The sequence below is a fragment of the Chanos chanos genome, chromosome 6, assembly GCF_902362185.1.
Source record: "Chanos chanos chromosome 6, fChaCha1.1, whole genome shotgun sequence".
Classification (NCBI taxonomy): Eukaryota; Metazoa; Chordata; class Actinopteri; order Gonorynchiformes; family Chanidae; genus Chanos; species Chanos chanos.
The window spans coordinates 46,782,438-46,807,057 of NC_044500.1; the positions used below are offsets into that span (position 1 = coordinate 46,782,438).

The 24,620-nt window shown below is 40.4% G+C and overlaps 4 protein-coding genes across 4 annotated transcripts in view; all 4 read left to right on the forward strand.

Moving 5' to 3' along the window:
* The first annotated feature begins 144 nt into the window (after window positions 1–144).
* On the forward strand, window positions 145–1,708 carry LOC115815481 (myosin-7-like). The gene is made up of 5 exons (XM_030778435.1): window positions 145–306; window positions 420–524; window positions 621–716; window positions 1,029–1,157; window positions 1,691–1,708. The coding sequence occupies exons 1-5, from the start codon at window positions 145–147 to the stop codon at window positions 1,706–1,708; spliced, it is 510 nt and encodes a 169-aa protein (XP_030634295.1).
* A 7,920-nt stretch (window positions 1,709–9,628) lies between these two features.
* Window positions 9,629–21,297, forward strand: LOC115813910 (myosin heavy chain, fast skeletal muscle-like). The gene is made up of 33 exons (XM_030776593.1): window positions 9,629–9,832; window positions 10,262–10,405; window positions 10,788–10,944; window positions 11,034–11,061; window positions 11,149–11,260; window positions 11,365–11,457; window positions 11,566–11,629; window positions 11,731–11,829; window positions 12,060–12,163; window positions 12,311–12,449; window positions 12,638–12,756; window positions 13,220–13,369; window positions 13,503–13,673; window positions 13,839–14,145; window positions 14,626–14,696; window positions 14,823–14,910; window positions 15,185–15,302; window positions 15,394–15,517; window positions 15,650–15,786; window positions 16,493–16,748; window positions 16,857–17,099; window positions 17,175–17,351; window positions 17,469–17,614; window positions 17,730–17,820; window positions 17,926–18,315; window positions 18,404–18,530; window positions 18,759–18,877; window positions 19,070–19,266; window positions 19,397–19,580; window positions 19,738–19,903; window positions 20,067–20,191; window positions 20,318–20,397; window positions 21,249–21,297. The coding sequence occupies exons 1-33, from the start codon at window positions 9,629–9,631 to the stop codon at window positions 21,295–21,297; spliced, it is 4,779 nt and encodes a 1,592-aa protein (XP_030632453.1).
* A 155-nt stretch (window positions 21,298–21,452) lies between these two features.
* LOC115815483 (myosin-7-like) lies at window positions 21,453–22,727 on the forward strand. Its single transcript, XM_030778436.1, has 4 exons — window positions 21,453–21,614; window positions 21,728–21,832; window positions 21,929–22,024; window positions 22,578–22,727. The coding sequence occupies exons 1-4, from the start codon at window positions 21,453–21,455 to the stop codon at window positions 22,725–22,727; spliced, it is 513 nt and encodes a 170-aa protein (XP_030634296.1).
* Window positions 22,728–24,318: 1,591 nt separating this feature from the next.
* The window catches only part of p4htmb (prolyl 4-hydroxylase, transmembrane b), a 5,363-nt gene continuing 5,061 nt past the window's right edge, over window positions 24,319–24,620 (forward strand). Inside the window, exon 1 of the mRNA XM_030778437.1 lies at window positions 24,319–24,620. This exon is cut by the window's right edge and continues 34 nt beyond it. Coding sequence (XP_030634297.1) covers window positions 24,319–24,620 — 302 coding nt within the window.

Below are 24,620 nucleotides of genomic sequence, written 5' to 3' on the forward strand. Positions count from 1 at the left end.
TTTTTCTGTTTGATTCCTTGTGTTTTACTGCAAAATTCTAGCAGGGGTCAGCTTTATTGCCTCAAAACTTAGATGAACCATCCCTTGACTGAACCTTACCATACAAAGAGTAAAACTCAGTGAAATGCCAATCAGGCTGCCATGATGGCTGAGGAGCTAAAGAAAGAGCAGGACACCAGCGCTCACCTGGAGAGGATGAAGAAAAATCTGGAAACCACCGTCAAGGACCTTCAGCATCGCCTGGATGAAGCTGAGAGCCTTGCCATGAAAGGCGGAAAGAAACAACTCCAGAAACTGGAAGCTCGGGTATGGACCACCAAATACCTACAACTAAATGCTCATCCTATTTCCAATAACTAATCCTATTTTTGTACACAAATAGAAATTCATTTCAGATTATCAATACTTCTGTTCTGAAGGTACGTGAGCTGGAGGCTGAGGTTGAAGCCGAGCAGAAACGTAGCACGGACGCCATCAAAGGAGTTCGTAAATATGAGAGGAGAGTGAAGGAGCTCACCTACCAGGTACACTATAGATCTCCGTCAAATACTTCTGCAACTGGTATACAATCTGCCACAGTAAGATCACACGATGTTCCTATGTTTCATGCTCATTCCCAGACTGAGGAGGATAAGAAAAATGTGACTCGACTGCAGGATCTGGTGGACAAACTGCAGCTGAAAGTGAAAGCTTACAAGAGACAGGCTGAGGAAGCTGTGAGTAAATCCTAAATGTTTTTGAAACTAAATGATTGGATCTTTTTAGAAAAATGAAGGGTAAAATTAAACAGTCAATAAGATTTTCATTTATTTGACTGAATACTGATTTCATTTTTAGATACTGATATACCAGTCCTTTTAGAGGGAGGTTAATGATCACTGTGCAATAGTAAATTTAAGCTACATTTCTTTTCGGAACTTTCTTGCCAACTGAATTTGAAAAGTGAGGATCATAGAAATAATCAGGACATAGATCGTTCACTTGGGTTGCCATTCAGCCAAAGTTTCTCAAATGCTTCGTTTAAACAGGAGGAGCAGGCCAACACTCACCTGTCCAGGTATAGGAAGGTGCAGCATGAGTTGGAAGAGGCCCAGGAGCGGGCTGATATTGCTGAGTCCCAGGTCAACAAGCTCCGAGCCAAGAGCAGGGATATTAAGGTAAGAGATTTCTCCATCTTAGCAGCTACTTCATTTATTCATAATTTGCTGTAAATGGGAATCATCTGGGGTATGTATCTTTGCGGTGCCACATTTTCCAACTGTGACAGGGATCCAATGGAATGTAACTGGCCATATTTCCTTAGGCAGGTATGTTCATCAGGGTAACTCTTCCTTCCAGTATTCAGCTGTAGTCACTGCTTTTGTAGTCAAGAATAGAGTTAAGTGTTAAGTGTAGAGTTAAGTGTTCACCTCCAAATCTGAAGATGTTATATAACTTCTGATGTGAGAAAAGCCTATGACTTGTCTCCCATTTGTCAGAGGAGGCATGAGGTAGCTTAAGTCACTTTGGCAGTGGTGCGAAAATTGTTTGGCTTACAATATGTACCTAACCACAAGTCTTGTGCTGTGCAGATCTGTACAAGTAAATGTACCATTACACCCCTGGTTCTAATGCATTCTAACTTTGAAATGTCACAGAACTTAAACATAATCCCATGATGACACAGTATTTTTTTCTTCTTCATTCGCAGACTAAGGAAGCAGAGTAGCAAGTCGACACACTTAAATGGGACGCAGTAACAAGCTCTCATACAATATGAGGACCTTGCAAAATGTCTCTTCATCTCAATGTTCTATCAATAAAATAAAGTTATTGTAATCTTGGACCATATGTGTATTTCATGTCTTTTTTCTCCATATCCCTGAAAACACCAAAAATATATCAAACCAGTGTAGTGCTCCAAGCCCTTATGTGCACAGTATGGATAGAGCCCTGAGTTCTGTTCAGACCGCGAATCCCGTCCTCTGTTGCTCTAATACTCTTAATGTTGAACATCTTGGGCGTACTTAAAGTACCTGTACATACAATATTAAGGACCACAGGCAAACCACAATATGTTTTCTCAAAAGAAGAGCTTTAACACAAGAATGAAGGTACTAAATTAAATTCCTTCCATAAACATAAACCTCTCTTTGTGCAAAGGACGAAGACAAACCACACTGATCCCAAATTTAGAGTTATTAATAGCCTAATTCCTAGGGGTGTGCATCTCTCCCTTATAACAGGATCGGAAACGTATCTAGATACATGGGCTACAATACGATTCAAGAACGATTCAGTGCGATGGGATATGATGCTATCTGATACAGTTCTTGACATTTACTTAATGCCATTGCTTTCAAATTATCACAAGTTTCAAACAAATTGAGATTTCGAGAATAAAGTTGTAATTTCACAAGAAAAAAAGTCATGATAATGTGGTGCTGATGTGCCGAAAGTATTTCGTCATTTGTGAAACCTAAAGCAAGACGCCCCACATTCCTCATTTCAATGTAGTTTGTAGGCTACTCTTCCGATATTTCCCCTCTAACATAAATCGTAGCCTAAAATTATGACTTTCCTTTCTTAACATTATGATTTTCTTCTCGTAAAATTACGACTTTATCTCGTAATATCACGACTTTTTTTATTGTAAACTTACGACTCAATTCTTGTAATATTACGTCGTATTTCAGAAAAACATGTCATTGTGTTTATTACTTTTTCAACAGACACAGACAAAAGCGACTTTCTGTATGAACAAACATTTTGACATTACTGCTGTACTTACAAATGGCCAGACTTCAGTCCAATATTCCCTCCTTCTTTTAAATTCCAAATGTCTTCCAAACTTTAGACTTTCAATTTGATGGTTTACTCTAAACCATATCGACGTTGTCGGACGTGTTGTTCTTGTTTTTACCTAGCAAGCAATGCTAGCATACTCTCCTAAAAGGTAAAAGGTCAACGCGAGACACTGTGCAGATTTATTAGCGAATGAGAGGCGGTCATTATTATTTTGAACGTAACATGACTTGTAACGTTAGATCAGCGAGCCTTCACAGCAGCTTAGTTTATACTTAAGTAGAATCAGCAGCAAATCTTTATTCAACCGTTTCGTAACTTCAGAATCGGCCATCGACCGGTTCATGAAACATTTAAATTGATCCAGGGGTCCGCGTATGGATGTAGTCGCATGTTAAACGTTAAAACTGATTTCCGATTCGTATCGGTGAATCGTTACACCCCTACTAATTCCCAGTTATTTACTGAGTACTGTTAGTACTGAGTTCTGTTCCTAAGAATAATAACAACAACAACAACAATAAAAATAATAATAATAATAATGACAATGATCATGACAATAACAATAATGATAATACAATTGTTATATTAGTTATGTTCCTCCTCTCCAGTTTTAGACACAATCTTAACTTTCAGAAAATATTCTCAGTTCAATTTCCATGAGTTATTTCTACATAATTTGCCAGATTCACACACATATAGACCATATAGAGTGCCTCACCCCCATACACACAAACACACACACACACAAACACAGTGCTCAAAGTGGGCTGGTACTGCTGGCACTTCTACATTTTACAGCGACCTTTTCTTGTCTACCAGCACTTCTCACAAGCTGTTGGTACTCTTTTCTGCCATCTCCATATCAGGCTCTGGGCGATTCATAATAATCCTACATAAACTGCATTACCCAGGGGGCACCATTTCTGCCATTTCTGTAAGTATGTGAACGTCTCATTCATTATGAATAACTGTGTTATTTGTCCTCCCAAGCATGTCTAGTCCTTGCTGAATTTATGCTACCATCAAATATTCAATCAGATAATACAGCATCATTGTTTGCCTACTGTTTCTTTAGAATAGCCAGTTAGGTTAATCTAACACAGCAGTATATCTCTTGACTGAATCCATTGCCACCTGCATAGCTAAGTACTCTCTCATTTCTTTCTGGCTAACTCCCATCTTACCGTGTCTGTTGCGTGTGTCCATTGGGAGCATGGAGTGCCGGTTTGATAGTAAGAGACTACCACATGTCTCCTCTGATGGATGTGAAGTAACTTTGTTTTCATTGCCCTTTGCAGAGTTCTCCACTGCAGGTCTGATGACTTCAATTACTGTGATAATTGAAATCAAGTTCAAGTTTAAGCTCTTTATTGTATGTGCAGTGACTACACAATGAAATTCGTAGCTTGTTTACATCTGAATGCTGCAGATGTACTTAAAAACAGTAGCAGACAGTAACAGAAGTATAAAAACATAATACACACACACACACACACACACACACACTTATATATAATATATAGTATCATACAGATATTACATTATTAAATTATTGTTATATATTATATATTATTGTTATATATTATAAAATTGATAGTTTGGCAATAGTTTTGCTGTGAACATCAGTGATGTCTCCTAGTATCTTTTATTCACAGTAGAAATTCAGAATGTAATACTTAATGATTGCTGATACTGGCCAATACACACGCCAACATGTGAGTAAGGGGAGTACTGGGACTTTTTTCCACTTTAAGCACTATACACACACACACACACACACACACACGCACACACACACACACACTCTAAAGCAAAACCAAAGTTAAGTAAAATAAAATTTTGGAATGTTGTGTGAACTCCGCGAGCTACACCAAACGACCGCTTCACTCCTTGACGAGCAGAAAAAACAAAATGTAGGATAGTACCTGTTATTGTCCTGTGCCCTTTCTTACTCTTCCCTTTACAGTCGTTGACCTCTGTCCAAGAGCGAGATGCTGTTTCCTTGTTGTTTTGTCCAATCCAGTGCTGTCAGAGCAACTTACTCACTCTGTTCATCTCCAAATCATAAGGGGTGAAACTGGAGCCAGGAGTATCAACTCGAGTCGCCAGTCAACCGAATATCAACATGCTAATCAATTAGCACGGTACACTCGTGAAAACACTCATCAACTAAATATGAAGCTTACGAGAGTAAACAACATACAAATCTTCCTCTCAATTGTAGCTTAGATAATCAACATAAAAACGTACACATTATTGTGCACAAACAATAAATGCTCAGACATATCAGTACTGTAGGCAGGGGCGTAGCACCAAATTTTGGGCCCTGGACACAGTAGTGTGCCCCCCCCTCACCTTATATCCGAGGCTTTTGGAGGGCCCCCCCATCCAGGCAGGGCCCTGGTTAGTCAGGTCCACCATTACTCACGGTCCGACGCTCCTAACTGTAGGACATGGGTTCACCGTTTTTCATCACTGAATTAAACTAGAAGAGGAAACATTTTGAGACCAAACCTCAGTGGTGCTGTTTGATGTGAGAGGGCTTAACCTTGCAGCTGCAGATGATTCCAATGTTTCTCAAGAGATCTGGACTGAGGCTGAGTTTACCCCACCAATCAAACTGATGCCCTTTGAATGGGCCAAATGACTGCCGGGGATCTCAAGAGGCCTACTGTTGGATTTATTGGGAATAAGATCTGGAAAGATACATTCTGAGATGAATGTTTGAGCTCAACAATGTAACTGGGGCCAAGGATATCCTTCTGAGAGAAGAAACCAAAAGCAGACAGTGACTCACTAAATTGCAAGATCATGCCAACAAGAACCATAGTTATTTCAAAACATGAGGTGGCAGTAAGTGACTGGAAAAGAGAACACTCAGAAACGGTCACGTGATTCAGTGGCCTAATAAGGATTCCCCTTGGCCCATGCATCAAGCAGTGGAACGTTAGTTCAGCTCCAAATTGGAAGATAATGTCAATGGCAGGGTGAAAAAAGGAAACAACAGTTAAAATGTCATGGATGATTGACATGCTGTATGCTGGCTGTTTTTAATGTGGTTATATGAAACCCATGATTCTTCAACATCACCCCAACATCAAATCATTAACAGGAGAGTTGTTGGCTTGCTTGAAGATAAACATTAAAATGAGAATTTATATAGGGATATAAAACATCAGACTAGGTCTACAGATTTTACAGATCAGTAATACACTAATACATGTATGTAGAACTTAACATTACCAGCAGCTGTGGTTATTTCCCAGGTAAGCTGATTACAGACCTAGTTTTCAGTTGTTCTCTGTATTGTCAGGCTGTAATCTCTGTGAATATCTTTCATTTTTGTCAGAACTTCAGACCTCTGAAAGTATTTCTGAACCACATACACTTCACTTTCTCTCTCTCTCTCTCACCCCCACACACACACACAGACACACACACACACACACACACACATAGACACACTAAACATTCCCTCAGTGCGGCCAGTGCCTGGGTGACAGAGGGCAGAATTCTCTGAGAGCCAGTTGCTCTGCTTGGCCTTTGGAAGAGGGATTGTCGAAGACAGCCACCGAATAACTTCCTTCCACGCACTCATCTCCTCAGAGATGCTTGTTGGTCCACTTCTCCTCCATTAGCCTAACTGCGCTATGCAGACAATGGCTCACATCCATTAGTCTTGAGTTTCAAGTCTATTAGAGGCATATTTTAGGCTCTCTCCTCATATTTGTGACTCGCAGCGATGCCTGTTTCTCGCTCTCCCCGCCTGTTTTTGTTGTAATTCGTTAATTTACCGTATGAAACAAGGAAAACGTTGAAATTGATTATGATGATATGATATTAGCTAAGTGTCAAGATGATAAAAAATCCACGGGAAGTGAAATCGAATATGCTGAAAGAGGCGTAACACAAGGCTGCTGATTCCAAACCAGAGCGTGTGTGGCTAATACGTGATTGGTTATTTCACTGATGATAGTGGTTGCACGATGGTTTTATATATGTTTTCCATTGAATATCTTATTTCTTTAGTGCAACATTCTAAGTATCATAAGCAGAAAAAAAGTGAGAAGTGATAACATGGATTTCCTGTCAACAGAAATCTCAAGATGTTACACTGTACTTCACGTCATAAAAATATCGTTCAGTCGTATTTAATTATCTGTTTCAAAAATCAGTTAAGGAATATGATACAGTGGCAGAAGTAACACGTTCTTGATAAGGAGATAAAGACATACCATCCGATCAACAGTAGGTCTGAGCTATATATATATAGCATAATATTTGTTCAGGGAATAGTAGTCAGTTGCTTAATGTAATGTAATAGGACGTTTGTATAGCAAATCATTAATGAGCAGAACATTGTAAAGACATTTACTATTTTAAAACATAGATATAAGAAAACGCTCAAATATATATAAATATCGCATTTCAAATCGCTAAAGTTTAACCCTCTGACATAAACATCATCTCGAAATCCTGAGTTATATTGTTTTTTTTCTCTTCAGGAGACCATACGCTCAACGAAGATACACTTACCATACATCCTCGACAATTTTCAACACTGCAGTTGCAGCCTGCTTGAATGACATCAAGATAATTGGGTTTTGTTTTTGAAATGCAATGCACAGTGACTTAATCCCCTTCCCCTCCCCACGACGACATTTGGAAGACCAAAGTTCTGTTCTAGGCTATATTTATATTTTGACCAAATAAGAATTTATCGGACTAAATGAGATATCGAATGTCCCATGATTTATTCGGTGCTCTCTGGCCGTTTTATAGCCTGACTTAAGTGCTTTAGAATTTCTTGGGGCTTTGCTCATTGCCAGTGTGGGATCACCTTTCTTGCGGAAAAAATGATCTACTGGTCGGCAAAGCATTTTAAATCTCGCTTGTGCTAAAGATCTCAATGCCGGACTCCCAGCCAAAAAGTGAGGAAAACCCTGGGCTTACCCAGGAATCAGTTTGGAGGTTATCTGAGGAAAAGAGTGTCCTGTTTATCACTCATAGCAACGTTTTCTCACTTTCAATGGCTGTCTTCTCCCTCTTTTTTTTTTTTTTTTTTAAGAATTTGTATATTTCATTTACATGGTTTTTAATCTCTGCCTTCTCATATGAGGTTGAACAACTAGCTCTAATACCAAACTGACAAAACAATTCAGTAAATCCCCACCAAACAATCTTGTGAAAAAGATTTATTTTCAGCATAGGAGTCCACTTGTTCTTAGCCTATGAGACCGTTGAGGACATTCTGTCTTTACTAAACAACCAAGTTTTCCTTCAAAAAAAAAAAAGTTAAGATGAAAACAGAGATCTCAGGGTGAAGACAGATGTTGCTATAAGCAAACAATGACTAAGGAACAGTCCACAGCCAAAACAGACATGGTTACATCTCTGGAGATGCACGCCATCCCTGTAGTTGTCAGTTTTGTGGTTAGCCACAATTTCTTGGCAACCGCCTCACCCCTTGGTGAGAACGGAGGCGCATTAGTTCTATGTCTTTAAAATGTGTTGGACTCATATTGCCTTTTCCAATGCCTCTGAGACCAGCGACATTCGAGCCAATACATTCCTATCAACCAATTACTGGGATGCGAGTAAAAAAAACGTAGACTGACTGGATTTGAAAACACACCAAAGATCACGCTACCGTTATGTCTGAAAGTGCTTCTTTTGTCATTTTAAAAGGAAGTACTGAGCCTCTGCAGTCCTGTGCTTCTATTATTACAGACTCACATCAGATGTTCACATGCAGGTATGACAGTGCTCTCCTGCCATACACAAACTCTAATCAAACTCAAACCCCAGTCACACCTGTGGAGCATGCTCAGGATTCCAAGAGATCACTCGTAAATCAGAAAACAACGATTTAGCATTTTTTTTCTCGCCCATGAGAAAAAATAACATAGAAACGTTTCAACTGTATTTCGTTTCAAAAACCAGTTAGACGATGCCTTTTGTAAAAACACATACAGAACACATCACATCACCACCTCGTAAGTGATCATAAAATGATTCATATTTATAGTCAGATAAAAATAAGACGTCTGTTGCAGGCCTAAGATGCTGCTTGGAGGACAAGGATTAGTGGGCAAAGAGAGCAAAAATTCATGACCAAATAGAGAGCCATGAATGTGAGCAGCAGGTCATTTGTCCCGCTTTAAAAGAGCCAACTGGAGACTCCTCCAAGGACTGACTGGCTTCAGACAAAGGTGAGTGACTTAAGGGCTTCCTCTGCTCACGGTCAAACCTTGCATATATACACTGAACTTTTAACAAGTATTCCTGAAGATTAAAATGAACTATGATACTTCTACATATGATCACATGTAAGAATGTAACTTATTTGACATTATTCTCCATTAAAAATAAATAAATAAATACCATTTTGTTTTTTTCCTTTTCAGTACACAAAGGCTGCAACAAACAGAGTTTCTCCTGTGGCATCAGAGTAAGGTAAAGTTAAGCTAGCTGAATGCTTATCACATCGTCACGTGTTTGCTCGATTTTGTTCATTAATCTCTATTTGTGGACAGTTACAATGAAATCTACCTCTTTGCTATGATAACCTAAATATGATTTAAATGTCTCATCAGCAGATACTGTCTGAAGATACGGCATTGTACACCTCTGAAATCCTAAACCTAAATCCAAAAAAGAAAAGAAAAAACAGTTTCATTTTGCCGAATCATATCACTTTAGAACAGGGATGACAGCCTGCCTGTTCCAATAACATGAAGCTCTGCAACATTTTGATTCGCTGAAATCGAAAAGTGTCTGAAACAAAATAAGGCTGAGAGCCGACTCTGTTGTTTTCTGTGTTCAGTGAGGTGGTGCCACCATGAGCATTGATCCGGATATGCAGTGCTTTGGCCCCGCAGCCGTATACCTGCGGAAGCCAGAGCGCGAGAGGATGGAGGCACAGAACAAACCGTTCGATGCCAAGACAGCTTACTTTGTGGCTGAGCCGGCTGAGATGTACCTCAAAGGGGTACTGAAGAGCCGAGAGGGGGGCAAAGCCACGGTGGAGACTCTGTGTGGGAAAGTGAGTGACTTTATGTTTGTTTGTTTGGGGGTTTTTTTTCCGTAAATTTTCAACACCACAGTTTTGTAAATGTTTCTCTCACCCAGATCCATCTAGCATTTACTGGTAATAGTCTGTGCAAAGACCTGATAAAAACAGAGACAAAAAGAGTACAACATTTTGCTTTGAAATTGTAGCGATTTTATCGTGTTCTTAAGCCTGCATTCCTGTGGTTGGAGTGTGATATATCTGGTTGCACTTACTACTTATGCTTTAAATGGATTTAAGTACCAAGACAAAGTCCCTGTTTCTATTTATTTCAACAAATCTTTTATCATTGCCAGTCAACCAAATCTGAGACTTTATCTTTGAATATTTAACAACATGTGAATATCAGTGTATCAGTAATTATTGGTAATAACATTCAAATGACTGCCTCCTGTATTCCAGACTATCACAGTGAAAGATGACCAGATTTTTCCCATGAATCCTCCGAAGTTTGATAAGATCGAGGACATGGCCATGATGACTCACCTCAATGAGCCCACTGTGCTGTACAACCTCAAAGAGCGTTATGCAGCATGGATGATCTATGTAAGCAAATAAACAAACAAACAAACAAACAAGCGACAGAAACCAGTAATCCCCTTCACTTAACACCTTAACATACTACTTGTATACAACACAACCTGTGTATAACAAAAAATACAAACCACTGGACCCTTACATTAGACATACAGCATGAATGAGTTAGGTTGTCCATTACGGCTTGGAATTTAATGTATGAAAGAGTGAGTGTGTTAACTGCTTTAATACAGTGACACACATTTGTCCACATAGGTTTGTGCATGCGTGGATAGGTTTACCTACATACAGATATCCCTGGGCATTCTGAACGTCGACAAAATCTCCAGTCTTATAGATGCTGTAGCCTACAGATACATGTATGATAATGGGCATGCTCTCTCACTTTCAGACCTACTCTGGGCTGTTCTGTGTGACAGTGAACCCCTACAAGTGGCTTCCTGTGTACGACGCTATGGTGGTGGTGGCATACAGGGGAAAGAAGAGAGTCGAGGCCCCGCCCCACATCTTTTCCATCTCTGACAATGCCTATCAGTTCATGCTCACAGGTACGAGCACCACATCTATTCATCCATCCGCCATCGGCAGCTCTGGTAGAAGACAAATCTATTTTGACGGTGGTACTACTTTCTTACAGATCGTGAGAACCAGTCTATCCTGATTACGTAAGTATTGATAGCGACTTTTAGATTAATGAGTAAAAAGTCTTTTGTCAAACACATTGGAAAAATGCGAACTGTTTCTACCTCCAGTGGAGAATCTGGTGCAGGGAAGACTGTTAACACCAAACGTGTCATCCAGTACTTTGCGACAATCGCAGTGTCTGGATCGAAGAAGGTGGAGCCTGCAGCTGGCAAAATGCAGGTGAGTGAAACACACCATAGGGTGATATCCAAACACAGTGACACTGTAAGAAACTGTCTTTATGCTTCTGCCTCTGCATGAGAGATATGTCATGTCACCTGTAGGGGTCGCTGGAGGATCAAATCATCGCAGCCAACCCTCTGCTGGAGGCTTATGGGAATGCCAAGACTGTGAGAAATGACAACTCCTCCCGTTTTGTGAGTACTTCCTTTAATCTTTGCAATATACTGTAATATAGCTTTTATTTGCTGACTGCAGGCTCATAAATTATTTATTCAATTATTTGTTCTCCCACAAACGTTTAGGGCAAATTCATTAGAATCCATTTCGCGTCCACTGGAAAGCTGGCCTCAGCTGATATTGAAACTTGTAAGTGCTTGTTTGTCTTTTTTTGACAGTACATGTAGACATGATTTCCATCAAAAGTTACTGATCAGAACCATTAATGCCTTTACACTGCACTTGCACAGATCTGCTGGAGAAGTCTAGGGTGACGTTCCAACTGTCTGCTGAGAGGAGCTACCACATCTTCTACCAGCTCACGACTGGACACAAGCCAGAACTTCTAGGTAAGGGATACACACAATATGTAAAGGTATCCAAACCCCCAAAACATGACAACATTGTCATGTTCATGACAATCAGTGGAAACATCCTCAAAAAGTACTGAAGTGCTAATCTTTGCATCCACACCTTTCAGAAAATCAAAACCCGTTCCACACAAACAACAGTAACACATGATTGTAATAATGAAGGATGAATGGGTTATTTAGTTTTGTGTGATATTGTTTCTCTGCAGAGGCTCTCCTGATCACCACTAACCCTTATGACTACCCCATGATTAGTCAGGGTGAGATCACTGTCAAGAGCATCAATGATGTCGAGGAGTTCATAGCTACTGATGTGAGTAAATTATGGAACAAAAGTCAAATCTGCCTTTTCAAACTCAATAACCATTTTAAATAACGTATTTCCATAAAGGCAAAATTCACATAAAAATCTATCATGTTTGTTGTTTGTATTCAAACACTACACTCTTTTGAATCTCAGACGGCTATTGACATCCTGGGCTTTCTCCCTGAGGAGAAAATGAGCATCTACAAGCTGACAGGAGCAGCAATGCATCATGGGAACATGAAGTTCAAGCAGAAGCAGAGGGAGGAGCAGGCAGAACCTGACGGCACAGAGGGTGAGAGTTCTAAAAAAGCCCATTAGGACAGATTTTATAAGAGAGTAATGGATCACAGATTGATGTAATGGATTGGTGTGATTGATTTATTGCCTGAGTGGGTGGTGGGATGACTAGTATGATTGGACAGTAAAATATAGTTTTGGAAGCAGTAATGAACTTACCTGTTGACCATTTTCTCTCCTCAGTGGCCGATAAAATCGCTTACCTCATGGGCCTGAACTCAGCAGACATGCTGAAAGCTCTTTGTTTCCCCAGAGTCAAAGTGGGAAATGAGTATGTAACCAAGGGACAGACCGTACCACAGGTACTGGGAAATCTTTAGAGTTTTTAAGTATTAATTATTGCAATAGCTGCCTGGTTGGTGAAAGGAGTGTCACTCAAAACTCCCACTGAATTCATCTTACTATATTGGACAATGGAATCATCGATTTATACCACTTCTACATTAATGTTCAACATCACATTCAAAGATATTCATCTCCAAATATACTGTGCTTTTTTCCAGAGAATACAAGCATACTGACATTGAGATGCTACCTAAAAGAAACTCTGCTACTGAGGATAGCTGATGCTAACATTAATATCCTAATAATGATGCATGCCATTGGGTCAAGTAACTTATTGAATACATTTAACACCCTGAAGCATCTTTCACAAACCGTATGGTTTTGACAGATTGGTGTTCCAATGGTAAGAAATTTTTACTTCCATGCAGGGTATACTTTAATCTGATTAAACAAACAAAAACCCTTTTCCTTCTGTTATAGGTAAACAATGCAGTTCTGGCTTTGTGTAAATCGGTCTATGAGAAAATGTTCTTGTGGATGGTCGTCCGCATCAACGAGATGCTGGACACAAAGCAGCCCAGGCAGTTCTTCATTGGCGTGCTGGACATCGCTGGGTTTGAGATTTTTGATGTGAGTACCGTAACCAGGTTCTATACTGACCACTGTACAAGTGATCTAAGTTGCTCTGGACAAAAGGTCTGCTTAAGGAATACGTGTAAATATTAGGCATACTAATTCTGTCTTTTGTCACACTCTGCTGCAGTTCAACAGCTTGGAACAGCTGTGTATCAATTTCACCAATGAGAAACTGCAACAGTTTTTCAACCATCACATGTTTGTCCTGGAACAAGAGGAATATAAGAAAGAGGGAATTGAGTGGGAGTTCATTGACTTTGGAATGGATCTTGCAGCATGCATTGAGCTTATTGAGAAGGCAAGTCATACTATCTCAAAAGTTGTTGTTTTTTTCCCCACAAACCTCTGATATTCTAGAGGACTTTAATTAAACCTGATAACACGAATTTGTTGCATAATTACAGAATTGTTTATGTCATTTGCATGGTGTATTCAAACATTTAAAGATTTTTGTCATCAACAGCCAATGGGCATCTTCTCCATCCTTGAAGAGGAGTGCATGTTCCCCAAGGCAACAGACATAACCTTCAAGAACAAACTTTATGACCAACATCTTGGCAAAAGTGCATGCTTCCAGAAGCCCAAGGTTGTCAAAGGCAAACCTGAGGCCCACTTCTCCCTGGTGCACTACGCTGGTGTTGTGGACTACAACATAGTTGGCTGGCTGGAGAAGAACAAGGACCCCCTGAATGACTCTGCTGTTCAGCTGTATCAGAAGTCTTCACTCAAGCTGTTGGCTTTCCTGTATGCAACTCATGCATCTGCTGAAGGTTAGTTTATACATTTATTTATTTATTTATTTTTAAAATTGTATTTAGAATAAAAATATAGAAAGCTGTATGCAGTCTTTCTTGTATGCAAGTCATTCCATTGTTTAGGGTTAGTATATCCATTCTTCAAATATCTCTATTGGGAAAACTTTTATTTATTTTTATTTTTGGAATGTTGGACTTGTATCCTTTGCTGAGCAAACAGAGATTTGACTAAGTGACACCACCATTGTATTAGTGCTGTGTGTCTGAGGATATCTCTTGGAATCTGGTGGCACAACTGTTTGAAAACGTGATGTGCCTGACATGATCCCTTGTAAGGAATGGTCTATCCAGAAAGAAAGTGGCTATGTTTTTGAAAAACTTCCCCATTCTTAGAATGCTAGAGTCGTAGTCGGGCTGTTTATATGCCACTGGATTAATTATACAACCAGAGCAAGTATGACATTCACCTAAACGCGATTTTTTGTTGTCAAACAGGTGAAGGTGGAGCTAAAAAAGGTGGCAAGAAGAAGGGTGGCTCCTTCCAGACTGTTTCTGCTCTGTTCAGGGTACTGCCAAAAACTGAATTCTGCTCATGCCTGATAAACTTGAGTGGATAATGTTCACCTGAGTACATTTCAGATGAAAAAATCACATGCTTATTTGTTTGATTTGAGTATTGTTCAATCCACCAGGAGAATCTGGGTAAACTAATGACCAACTTGAGGAGCACTCATCCCCATTTTGTGCGTTGCATTATTCCCAATGAGTCAAAGACTCCAGGTCAGTTGTGTGTATGAAACTTCCTTTGTTAAACACCTTATTAAAGACCATTAAGCGAGACTAAAAAAGAAAAGAAGAAAAAAAGTCTGTTAAAAAACTACTGAAAAGTTTGATTGAATTAAATCAGTATTGTATGCTCCCAGTCTACTTGCATCCAAAACGTACTGTACACTGGCCAATTTCACAATGTGCATTGTTGTATCGATCAGGGTAAAAGCCTTTGTGCTATAGGTATAACATTGCGTGTAATCTAGATATGATACCTTCATTCCAGGTCTGATGGAGAACTTCCTGGTCATCCACCAGCTGAGGTGTAATGGTGTACTGGAAGGCATCAGAATCTGCAGAAAGGGTTTCCCCAGCAGAATCCTCTATGGTGACTTCAAGCAAAGGTACTTTTGAACTTAAGTTCACTGAGAAGCTTCTAGAAATATAATGACACATTTGAACCCGACTTTAAATCACTTCTGTATGTTTTTTTAGATACAAAGTACTGAATGCTAGTGTCATCCCAGAGGGTCAATTCATCGACAACAAGAAAGCTTCAGAGAAGCTTCTGGGCTCCATTAATGTCGATCACACCCAGTACAAGTTTGGACATACTAAGGTCAGAAATCTCCTTTGTTTCTTTGAAGTTATCAGTTATAATACAGCCTAATACAGCAAACAATTATAGCAACAGCAAAATTGTTTTTGTGGGAAGACATGGAGTTTAATGAAGACTGAAACTCATTTTCAGGTGTTTTTCAAAGCTGGGCTTTTGGGTGTTCTTGAGGAGATGCGAGATGAAAAGCTTGTGACCCTTGTGACAATGACACAGGCTCTGTGCCGTGGATACATCATGAGAAAAGAGTTTGTAAAGATGATGGAGAGAAGGTAACATCCAGAAGTAGTGTTCAAACTGTTCAAATATCATGCCTGATCTTAACTAAAGTTACAACCATAAAACATAGCAAAAGTAGAAGTCACCGATTTGAAACAAAACTTCAGACCAAGTCTGAAAGTCCCAGTACTTTAATGCCCCTAAGCACTGAGAGACAAGTAAATTAAAATATTCATTGGAAAGCAATGGATCATTTTCCGTCAGCCTGATATGCACAGCTGATTTTCGAGTGTTCTGTTCAGCTTCATATAACTGATTTAATGTGATCACAAAAAACTGAATAAAGTGTTGAGAAACAATAGCTAAAGTCTAAATTAATGTAATGCAGGTACAATCATCCATTCGATGTCCTAGATAGCTATATAGATAGATAACTTGTAAATGTGAGCTACCTAACAGAAATGATAGCTTGTTCAACTGTAACAACTTTAACAACAAATGTTTGTTAATAGTAAGAAAAATTTCATTCTTGATGAGATCTCTAACTAACTAGCTAGCTAGTTGACGTTCTCATTTTCTGAGGTTTTGTATTGTAGAAAAGATTTATTCATTTCTTTACAGATGGACTTTCAAATTCTGTTAATATTTGCTGAAACTCACCCAGAACATCTTTGATATAAACGTAGAACTGTTAATCACAAAAGTTCTTTTTGAAAATTGCTTCTTGATGGTCAAATGATTTTTACATTGTTTCAACAGAGAAGCTATTTACTCCATCCAATACAACATTCGCTCATTCATGAATGTCAAAACCTGGCCATGGATGAAGCTGTATTTCAAAATCAAACCTCTGCTGAAGAGTGCAGAGACTGAGAAGGAAATGGCCGCCATGAAGGAGAACTTTGAAAAAATGAAGGAAGACCTGGCAAAAGCACTAGCTAGGAAGAAAGAGTTAGAGGAGAAGATGGTCAGTTTGTTGCAAGAGAAGAACGACCTCCAGTTACAAGTAGCTGCCGTGAGTTTGAATCAGATCTAAAAAATTTTAAAGCTACATGCTTTCTTTTGAGAATTTTGTGTTTTATGAAAATGGTTAAAACTTGTTTCAATGTTAAAATTCACTCAGGAAGTTGAAAGTCTTGCTGATGCTGAGGAGAGATGTGAAGGACTGATCAAGAGCAAGATCCAGCTCGAGGCCAAATTCAAAGAGACGAGCGAGAGGCTGGAGGATGAGGAAGAGATCAATGCTGAGCTTACGGCCAAGAAGAGGAAACTCGAAGATGAGTGCTCCGAACTCAAGAAAGACATTGACGACTTGGAGCTCACCTTGGCCAAAGTGGAGAAAGAGAAACATGCCACTGAAAATAAGGTTCATTTTTGTTTGATGTATCATCAGAGGTCTTTATCATGAAGTTAAAAAACACTGACAAATGTTTTCATCTAGGTTAAAAACCTTACTGAAGAGATGGCCTCTCTAGATGAGACTATTGTTAAGCTCACCAAGGAAAAGAAAGCCCTCCAAGAGGCACATCAGCAGACCCTTGATGATCTCCAATCAGAGGAAGACAAAGTCAACACTCTGACAAAGGCCAAGGCCAAGCTGGAGCAGCAAGTGGATGATGTAAGAAAAAATAGAGAACAGTCTGTGTCTTTTCAGAGCAATCTGTTGTTTTAAATTCTTCACTGATGTGTGTAAGTCAACTCTGATAATTTTGCTGTGTATTCTGTTCCTGAAAAGCTGGAAGGTTCGTTAGAGCAAGAAAAGAAGCTTCGTATGGACCTTGAGAGAGCCAAGAGAAAGCTTGAGGGTGATCTGAAACTGGCTCAGGAATCCATAATGGATCTAGAAAATGATAAGCAACAGTCAGACGAAAAGCTCAAGAAGTACGATTTTACATCCATCATAATATGAGCAACCAGCAGAGCAAAATAATTTATATATACAATAGTGAATGAGGCCTATTATTTCTCATGAAAATCTTCTGTTTGTTTGTGACAGGAAGGACTTTGAAGCAAGCCAACTTCTGAGCAAGATCGAGGATGAGCAGAATCTGGGTATTCAGCTTCAGAAGAGGATTAAGGAGCTCCAGGTCATTTCTTGGTTCTTTGAAATGTTATACATTAAAAATTAAGACATGACCCAAGTTATAGCATAATGTTTAGCGAAAATCAGTGTAAGCATTTGTTCAATACAGGCTCGAATTGAGGAGCTAGAGGAGGAGATTGAAGCTGAGCGTGCTGCTCGTGCCAAGGTGGAGAAACAGAGATCTGATCTGTCCAGGGAACTTGAGGAGATCAGTGAAAGGCTTGAGGAGGCTGGAGGAGCAACCACTGCTCAAATTGAGATGAGCAAGAAACGGGAAACAGAGTTCCAAAAACTGCGCCGCGACCTCGAGGAATCCACTCTGCAGCATGAAGCCACGGCTGCGGCACTGCGTAAGAAGCAGGCTGACAGTGTGGCAGAGCTGGGAGAGCAAATCGACAACCTCCAGAGAGTCAAACAGAAACTTGAAAAGGAGAAGAGCGAACTCAAAATGGAGATTGATGACCTATCCAGCAACATGGAAGCTGTAGCTAAATCTAAGGTAACCAAGTGATTACCTTGGACATTTCAAAATGTCACAGTTGGGTGGATAACAAATCCTAGACACTGGATCTATCTTTTTTCTCCAGGCTAATCTTGAAAAGATGTGTCGTACTCTGGAAGATCAACTGAGTGAACTCAAAACAAAGAATGATGAGCACGTTCGGCAGCTGAATGACCTCAGTGCCCAGAAAGCTCGACTTCAGACTGAAAATGGTAAGTTGATTTACCATAGCCAAACTTTGCTAGGTGGTACCCTGATTCTCAGTGGGATCAAACTCTGGTTATTGCAACCAATAATACAAATACATAAATTAGCTAAGATTGGCAATTTGGAATCTTTCTCAAGGAAGTTAATTCATGGGTTGTGTTGTGTACAGAAACAGCCAACTTGTTCTGGTCCCATTTTTGATCATTTGTAACGCGACACACTTTCTGCATCAGGGGAATTTGCGCGTCAGCTAGAAGAGAAAGAGGCTCTGATCTCCCAGCTGACCAGAAGCAAGCAAGCTTATACACAGCAGATAGAGGAACTGAAGAGACATGTTGAGGAGGAGGTCAAGGTACAAAGACTTCCCTCTTTAGGAAAAAAAAAAAACACCTGTTCATTTACTGATAATTTGTGGATGGTAATCTTCTCAATTGGTTGCTGAAAAGCAGTGTGACCATGTAATAGCTATGGCTGATGATGGTGTGAGGGCTGGAATGGAGGTCTAGGTAGTGTAGGTTTTAATGCTCTGTTCACGGCTTTCTAGGCCAAAAATGCCCTGGCCCATGCAGTGCAGTCAAGCCGCCACGACTGCGAACTCCTCAGAGAACAATTTGAGGAGGAGCAGGAGGCTAAGGCTGAGCTCCAGCGCGCACTATCCAAGGCCAACAGTGAGGTGGCACAGTGGAGAACCAAATATGAAACTGATGCCATCCAGCGCACTGAGGAACTTGAGGAGGCCAAGTAAATGACCATCATATTTCAGATATCACTTGTGTTTTACGACTGAAACTACTCTTAGTGTCTCTGTTCACAATAGGTGTAAAGTAAACAACTTAACCGGTAGAAAATAATAGGTTATTGTTCTTCCCAGAAAGAAACTGGCGCAGCGTCTGCAGGATGCTGAGGAATCCATTGAGGCTGTGAACGCCAAGTGTGCCTCTCTGGAGAAGACCAAGCAGAGACTGCTGGGTGAAGTTGAAGACCTTATGATTGATGTGGAGAGAGCCAATGCACTGGCTGCCAACCTGGACAAGAAGCAAAGGAACTTTGACAAGGTGAAACAAAATTAATACACTGTTGTTTTCAGCAAATTCCTTGGCTAATCTAGCACAATAATTACTGTTCAACAGTAGAATTTGTTTAGTATTAACCACAGCAACTATAAACCCTGTAAACACTTAAAGGAAACATTCCTCTCACACACTCATACAGATTCTGGCTGAATGGAAGCAGAAATATGAGGAGAGCCAGGCAGAGTTAGAGGGCGCTCAGAAGGAGGCTCGTTCTCTCAGCACTGAGCTCTTCAAGATGAAGAACTCCTATGAAGAAACTTTGGAACATCTGGAGACCCTGAAGCGGGAGAACAAGAACCTGCAACGTATGTTTTATCTCACACTCACTTATGCATGTGTTTTTGAAAAACTGGTTAGTACGATGTTACTCCCATGCTGGAGGGGTGGTGGTGGGCCTAAAAAAAAAATCTTTGGCAAATCAACTTGGTCAGATCAGTCTCGTTTGAAAGTATCATCTTTTTCATGCAGAGGAGATTTCTGATTTGACCGAGCAGCTTGGTGAGACTGGAAAGACCATCCATGAACTGGAAAAAGGAAAGAAGACAGTAGAGATTGAAAAGACAGAAATCCAGTCCGCACTTGAGGAAGCTGAGGTAATTTTATTTTAGGTAGTTTTTATTTTCCAACTCTCTGGACGAAGCTGATAATAATGACATCTATTAACACCCGAGAATATTGTACTTTAATTGTTTATCAAACGTACCATTTATCAAATATAGGCCACTTTGGAGCATGAGGAGTCTAAGATTCTTCGTATCCAGCTTGAACTCACTCAAGTGAAAAGTGAAATCGACAGAAAGTTGGCAGAGAAGGATGAGGAGATTGAGCAGATTAAGAGGAACAGCCAGAGAGTCATCGAATCCATGCAGAGCACACTGGATGCTGAGATCAGGAGCAGGAATGATGCTCTTAGAATCAAAAAGAAAATGGAAGGAGACCTCAATGAGATGGAGATTCAGCTGAGCCATGCCAATCGTCAGGCAGCTGAAGCCCAGAAACAACTCAGAAACATCCAAGGACAGTTTAAGGTTGGTTCTCTCAAAAGGCACTAAGGTTTTAAATTGAGAGGCCTTCATGAAAAAAAAAACAAACCCATGACAAACAAGACAATGCACCAGAGGACACTGTCATGACTCCTTGAAAGCTCTTAAGATACATAAGATTTCTTTTGACTTTTTCTTGAGAGTCTTCTGCAAGACAACAGTATTATTTCTTGCGCACCTGAGAGACTTCAGACTCGTTGATTCTTTTTCTGATTTCATCTTGATTGCTTTAGGATGCTCAGCTGCACCTTGATGAAGCACTTAGAGCACAAGATGAAATGAAGGAGCAGGTTGCCATGGTTGAGCGCAGGAACACTTTAATGTTGGCCGAGATCGAGGAACTGCGAGTTGCTCTGGAGCAAACCGAGAGAGGCCGCAAAGTGGCAGAACAGGAGTTGGTTGACGCCAGTGAACGTGTGACACTGCTGCACTCTCAAGTAAGAAAATCTGTGTAAACAGTAACATGTTTTATAAACTTCCATTTTAATACTGTTGAGAATCCCGACATTTCTTGTTTTTTCCCCAGAACACTAGTCTTATCAACACCAAGAAGAAGCTGGAGGCTGACCTTGTTCAAATCCAAGGTGAGATGGAGGACACCATCCAGGAAGCAAGGAATGCTGAAGAGAAGGCCAAGAAGGCAATCACTGATGTGAGTAAAACTAATTTGTCTGTTTGATTCCTTGTGTTTTACTGCAAAATTCTAGCAGGGGTCAGCTTTATTGCCTCAAAACTTAGATGAACCATCCCTTGACTGAACCTTGCCAAACCATGAGTAAAACCTCAGTGAAATGTCAATCAGGCTGCCATGATGGCTGAGGAGCTAAAGAAAGAGCAGGACACCAGCGCTCACCTGGAGAGGATGAAGAAAAATCTGGAAACCACCGTCAAGGACCTTCAGCATCGCCTGGATGAAGCTGAGAGCCTTGCCATGAAAGGCGGAAAGAAACAACTCCAGAAACTGGAAGCTCGGGTACGGACCACCAAATACCTACAACTAAATGCTCATCCTATTTCCAATAACAAATCCTATTTTTGTACACAAATAGAAATTCATTTCAGATTATCAATACTTCTGTTCTGAAGGTACGTGAGCTGGAGGCTGAGGTTGAAGCTGAGCAGAGGCGTAGTGTGGAGGCCATCAAAGGAGTTCGTAAATATGAGAGGAGAGTGAAGGAGCTCACCTTCCAGGTACACTATAGATCTCCGTCAAATAGTTCTGCAACTGGTATACAATCTGCCACAGTAAGATCACACGATGTTCCTATGTTTCATGCTCATTCCCAGACTGAGGAGGATAAGAAAAATGTGACTCGACTGCAGGATCTGGTGAACAAACTGCAGCTGAAAGTGAAATCTTACAAGAGACAGGCAGAGGAAGCTGTGAGTAAATCCTAAATGTTTTTGAAACTTAAGGAGCTGCAACATGCAAACTGACCTCAGTAGTGAAGAAGACAGTGCCAAACAGTGCTACTGACATACTACTGACATACTACTGACATACTACGTGAGAGACAGGAATAGCTGCCGAATAACAAACTCAGTCCGGTTTTCGCGTGGAATGAAAAAACAATGCACCATTTAGATCAGTGTTTCTCAATCCTGCTCCTGGAGGAGCCAGCTCCACACACTTTCTATCTTTCCATACTCTACCTACCTGGCTGAACTTACCAAAGGCACTTTTGATTGGCTGAGCACACCTGATTTAATCAAGAGCATGTTAATCACACTAATCAGGTGTGTTCGGAGCAAGGATAGATAGAAGATATGCAGAGCAGGGGTCCCCTAGGAGCAGGATTGAGAGCCACTGATTCAGATGATCCAGAACAGCACATTCAAGGCACTAATTTAGGAATGGTTTCTTCTCATAGGTGTTACTGGAGACGAACAATCAGCTAATGAAAATTTCCATTTCTGATATGCTTCATTTAAACAGGAGGAGCAGGCCAACACTCACCTGTCCAGGTACAGGAGGGTGCAGCATGACATGGAAGAGGCCCAGGAGCGGGCGGATATTGCTGAGTCCCAGGTCAACAAGCTCCGAGCCAAGAGCAGAGAAATTAGGGTACGAGATTCCTCTTCCTGAGTGGTTAAAAAAAAATTAAAAAGTACATGGCGTTGAAGTCATGGGTAAAAGTAAGTGCTGCTCTATGTATACTTCTGGAGTGTCTAGTCTCTAGGCTTAAACAATTTTATTTTTGTCTGTCATGTGTCTGCAATTCATGTTAGGTCAACTGCAGAACAATTTCTGATGTTCTCCATAGAGTAATGTTTTCCCAATGCTGTTTCAGTTTTGTGCATGTTTTGATTTTAATAAAATGAAAGACACTAAACTGATCTTTTTTCTCTCTCTTTTGTTTGCAGACGAAAGAAGAGTAGAAAGCTCACATAATTAGATGACACATATAGTAACAAGTTCCCATACAATATGAAGACCTTGTGAAATTCTTCCCATTCATCAGCCAATAAAATGTAGTAGTTGTGATCTCAGTCTGTTTTTGAGTGTGTTTCATTTATTCTCTTTCAATTGCCATAGAATTTGTAGGGGCACATCAGGTCGATCAAACATCCAACAACAACAAAAAAAGAGACATACACGCAAGACCTTCCCTGAAATTCTCATTCATGTCTTCACTGTTGCTTAAATGTGATTATTTTTTACGGAGAAACAAACTATATTATACGGGAGTATTTCTCAAATTTAACTGGCCAAAAAAAAATCCTTTGAAGCTTTCATTTTTTTTGTTTAATCAGTTTGATTAGTCCCCTTAGTGGTAATATCACTGCATATTCAAAGATATAAATCAGTTCAGCAGTAATAAGAAATGTTAACGGCCAGAATGAGCACGCAGAGGCTAAATAATTAAACACTGACTATCTATCTTGACTGCTTAGCATAACTCCGTTGATAGATCAAAATTGTTGAAAATCCTGACTCATTTTTTCCCCAGAGAGAGAGAGAGAGAGAGAGAGAGAGAGAGAGAGAGAGAGAGAGAGAATTTGCTGCGTGCTAATCTCGGTCGACCACAAGGGGGGAGCGTTGCAGTAGGTCTGTTAGCTGTCACCGCAGTACTCAGTGGTGAGAGTCTGACCGAGGTGCCGCAGTTGTCAGGGCAATGGCGTCTCATCTACATGAAAACGGAGACTGCAGCAGTAACATCTGACATATAAGTTACGAGGTTATATGATTCATCAAATCTCGGCAAAAGCCACAAAGGGAGCCACCAGAGGATGAACTGCCATGACACGCCACACTGCTGGATTTTTGAACATACGCAGTGTAATCTGGATTAGCTAATAAAACTGTACCGCAATGTAAACAAGAATGTGAACATCTACATTCGTTTCTGCTGAAGTAGCTGATAGTAGACAGTCATTTTCCGGCAGCGATTCAGTGTAATTAGTAAATATAGCCAAATGTGTCATCGACATATTGTTGTATGTTCTGACTTTGTCGTTGCCTGTTATTCTTTCAGACCTTTGCTAGCTGGCTAGCAATTACAGAGGTCAGTGTGTTTTCATGCGTAAAGTTTCAGCTGTCAGATAACAGAGCTTTCTAGAGGGAAACTGACCAGCGGATACAAGACATTTTGTCAAAAAATCGCTAAATCTGGAAGACCAACCAGGGATATTTTAATTAAACACTTGGTCACTGGACATTTGCAATTTAAACGATAATGGAACCTCAGGAAAGTGTCACAGAAGATAGTGTTTCGTCGCCGACCGTAAAGCCACGGCTCCCTCGCCGGGAAAGAGTGCCGTTACACAAGAGTAGTGTGTGCTCACGGTCCTATTTCACGGTTGTCATGGTCTTTTTCCATGTCTACATCATCAATGTTATCGCACTTCTGCTTTACGTCCATTACAATAACAGCTCCGGTGAACACGCTTCCACCAGCCGGGAATTCAGCAGCGGGGGCAATGAAGGTCACCGGTCCCCTCAGCAACTCAGCTCACAGTCCCCGTCAGGATTTACCCG

Coding starts and splice junctions, on each gene's coding strand:
- LOC115815481 (XM_030778435.1), top strand. CDS start 145: ATGGCTGAGGAGCTAAAGAAAGAGCAGGACACCAGCGCTCACCTGGAG. Junction 307..419: donor TCCAGAAACTGGAAGCTCGG/GTATGGACCACC, acceptor TCTGTTCTGAAG/GTACGTGAGCTGGAGGCTGA. Junction 717..1,028: donor AGAGACAGGCTGAGGAAGCT/GTGAGTAAATCC, acceptor TCGTTTAAACAG/GAGGAGCAGGCCAACACTCA.
- LOC115813910 (XM_030776593.1), top strand. CDS start 9,629: ATGAGCATTGATCCGGATATGCAGTGCTTTGGCCCCGCAGCCGTATAC. Junction 12,757..13,219: donor AGGGACAGACCGTACCACAG/GTACTGGGAAAT, acceptor CTTCTGTTATAG/GTAAACAATGCAGTTCTGGC. Junction 15,518..15,649: donor ACAAGTTTGGACATACTAAG/GTCAGAAATCTC, acceptor ACTCATTTTCAG/GTGTTTTTCAAAGCTGGGCT.
- LOC115815483 (XM_030778436.1), top strand. CDS start 21,453: ATGGCTGAGGAGCTAAAGAAAGAGCAGGACACCAGCGCTCACCTGGAG. Junction 21,615..21,727: donor TCCAGAAACTGGAAGCTCGG/GTACGGACCACC, acceptor TCTGTTCTGAAG/GTACGTGAGCTGGAGGCTGA. Junction 22,025..22,577: donor AGAGACAGGCAGAGGAAGCT/GTGAGTAAATCC, acceptor TCATTTAAACAG/GAGGAGCAGGCCAACACTCA.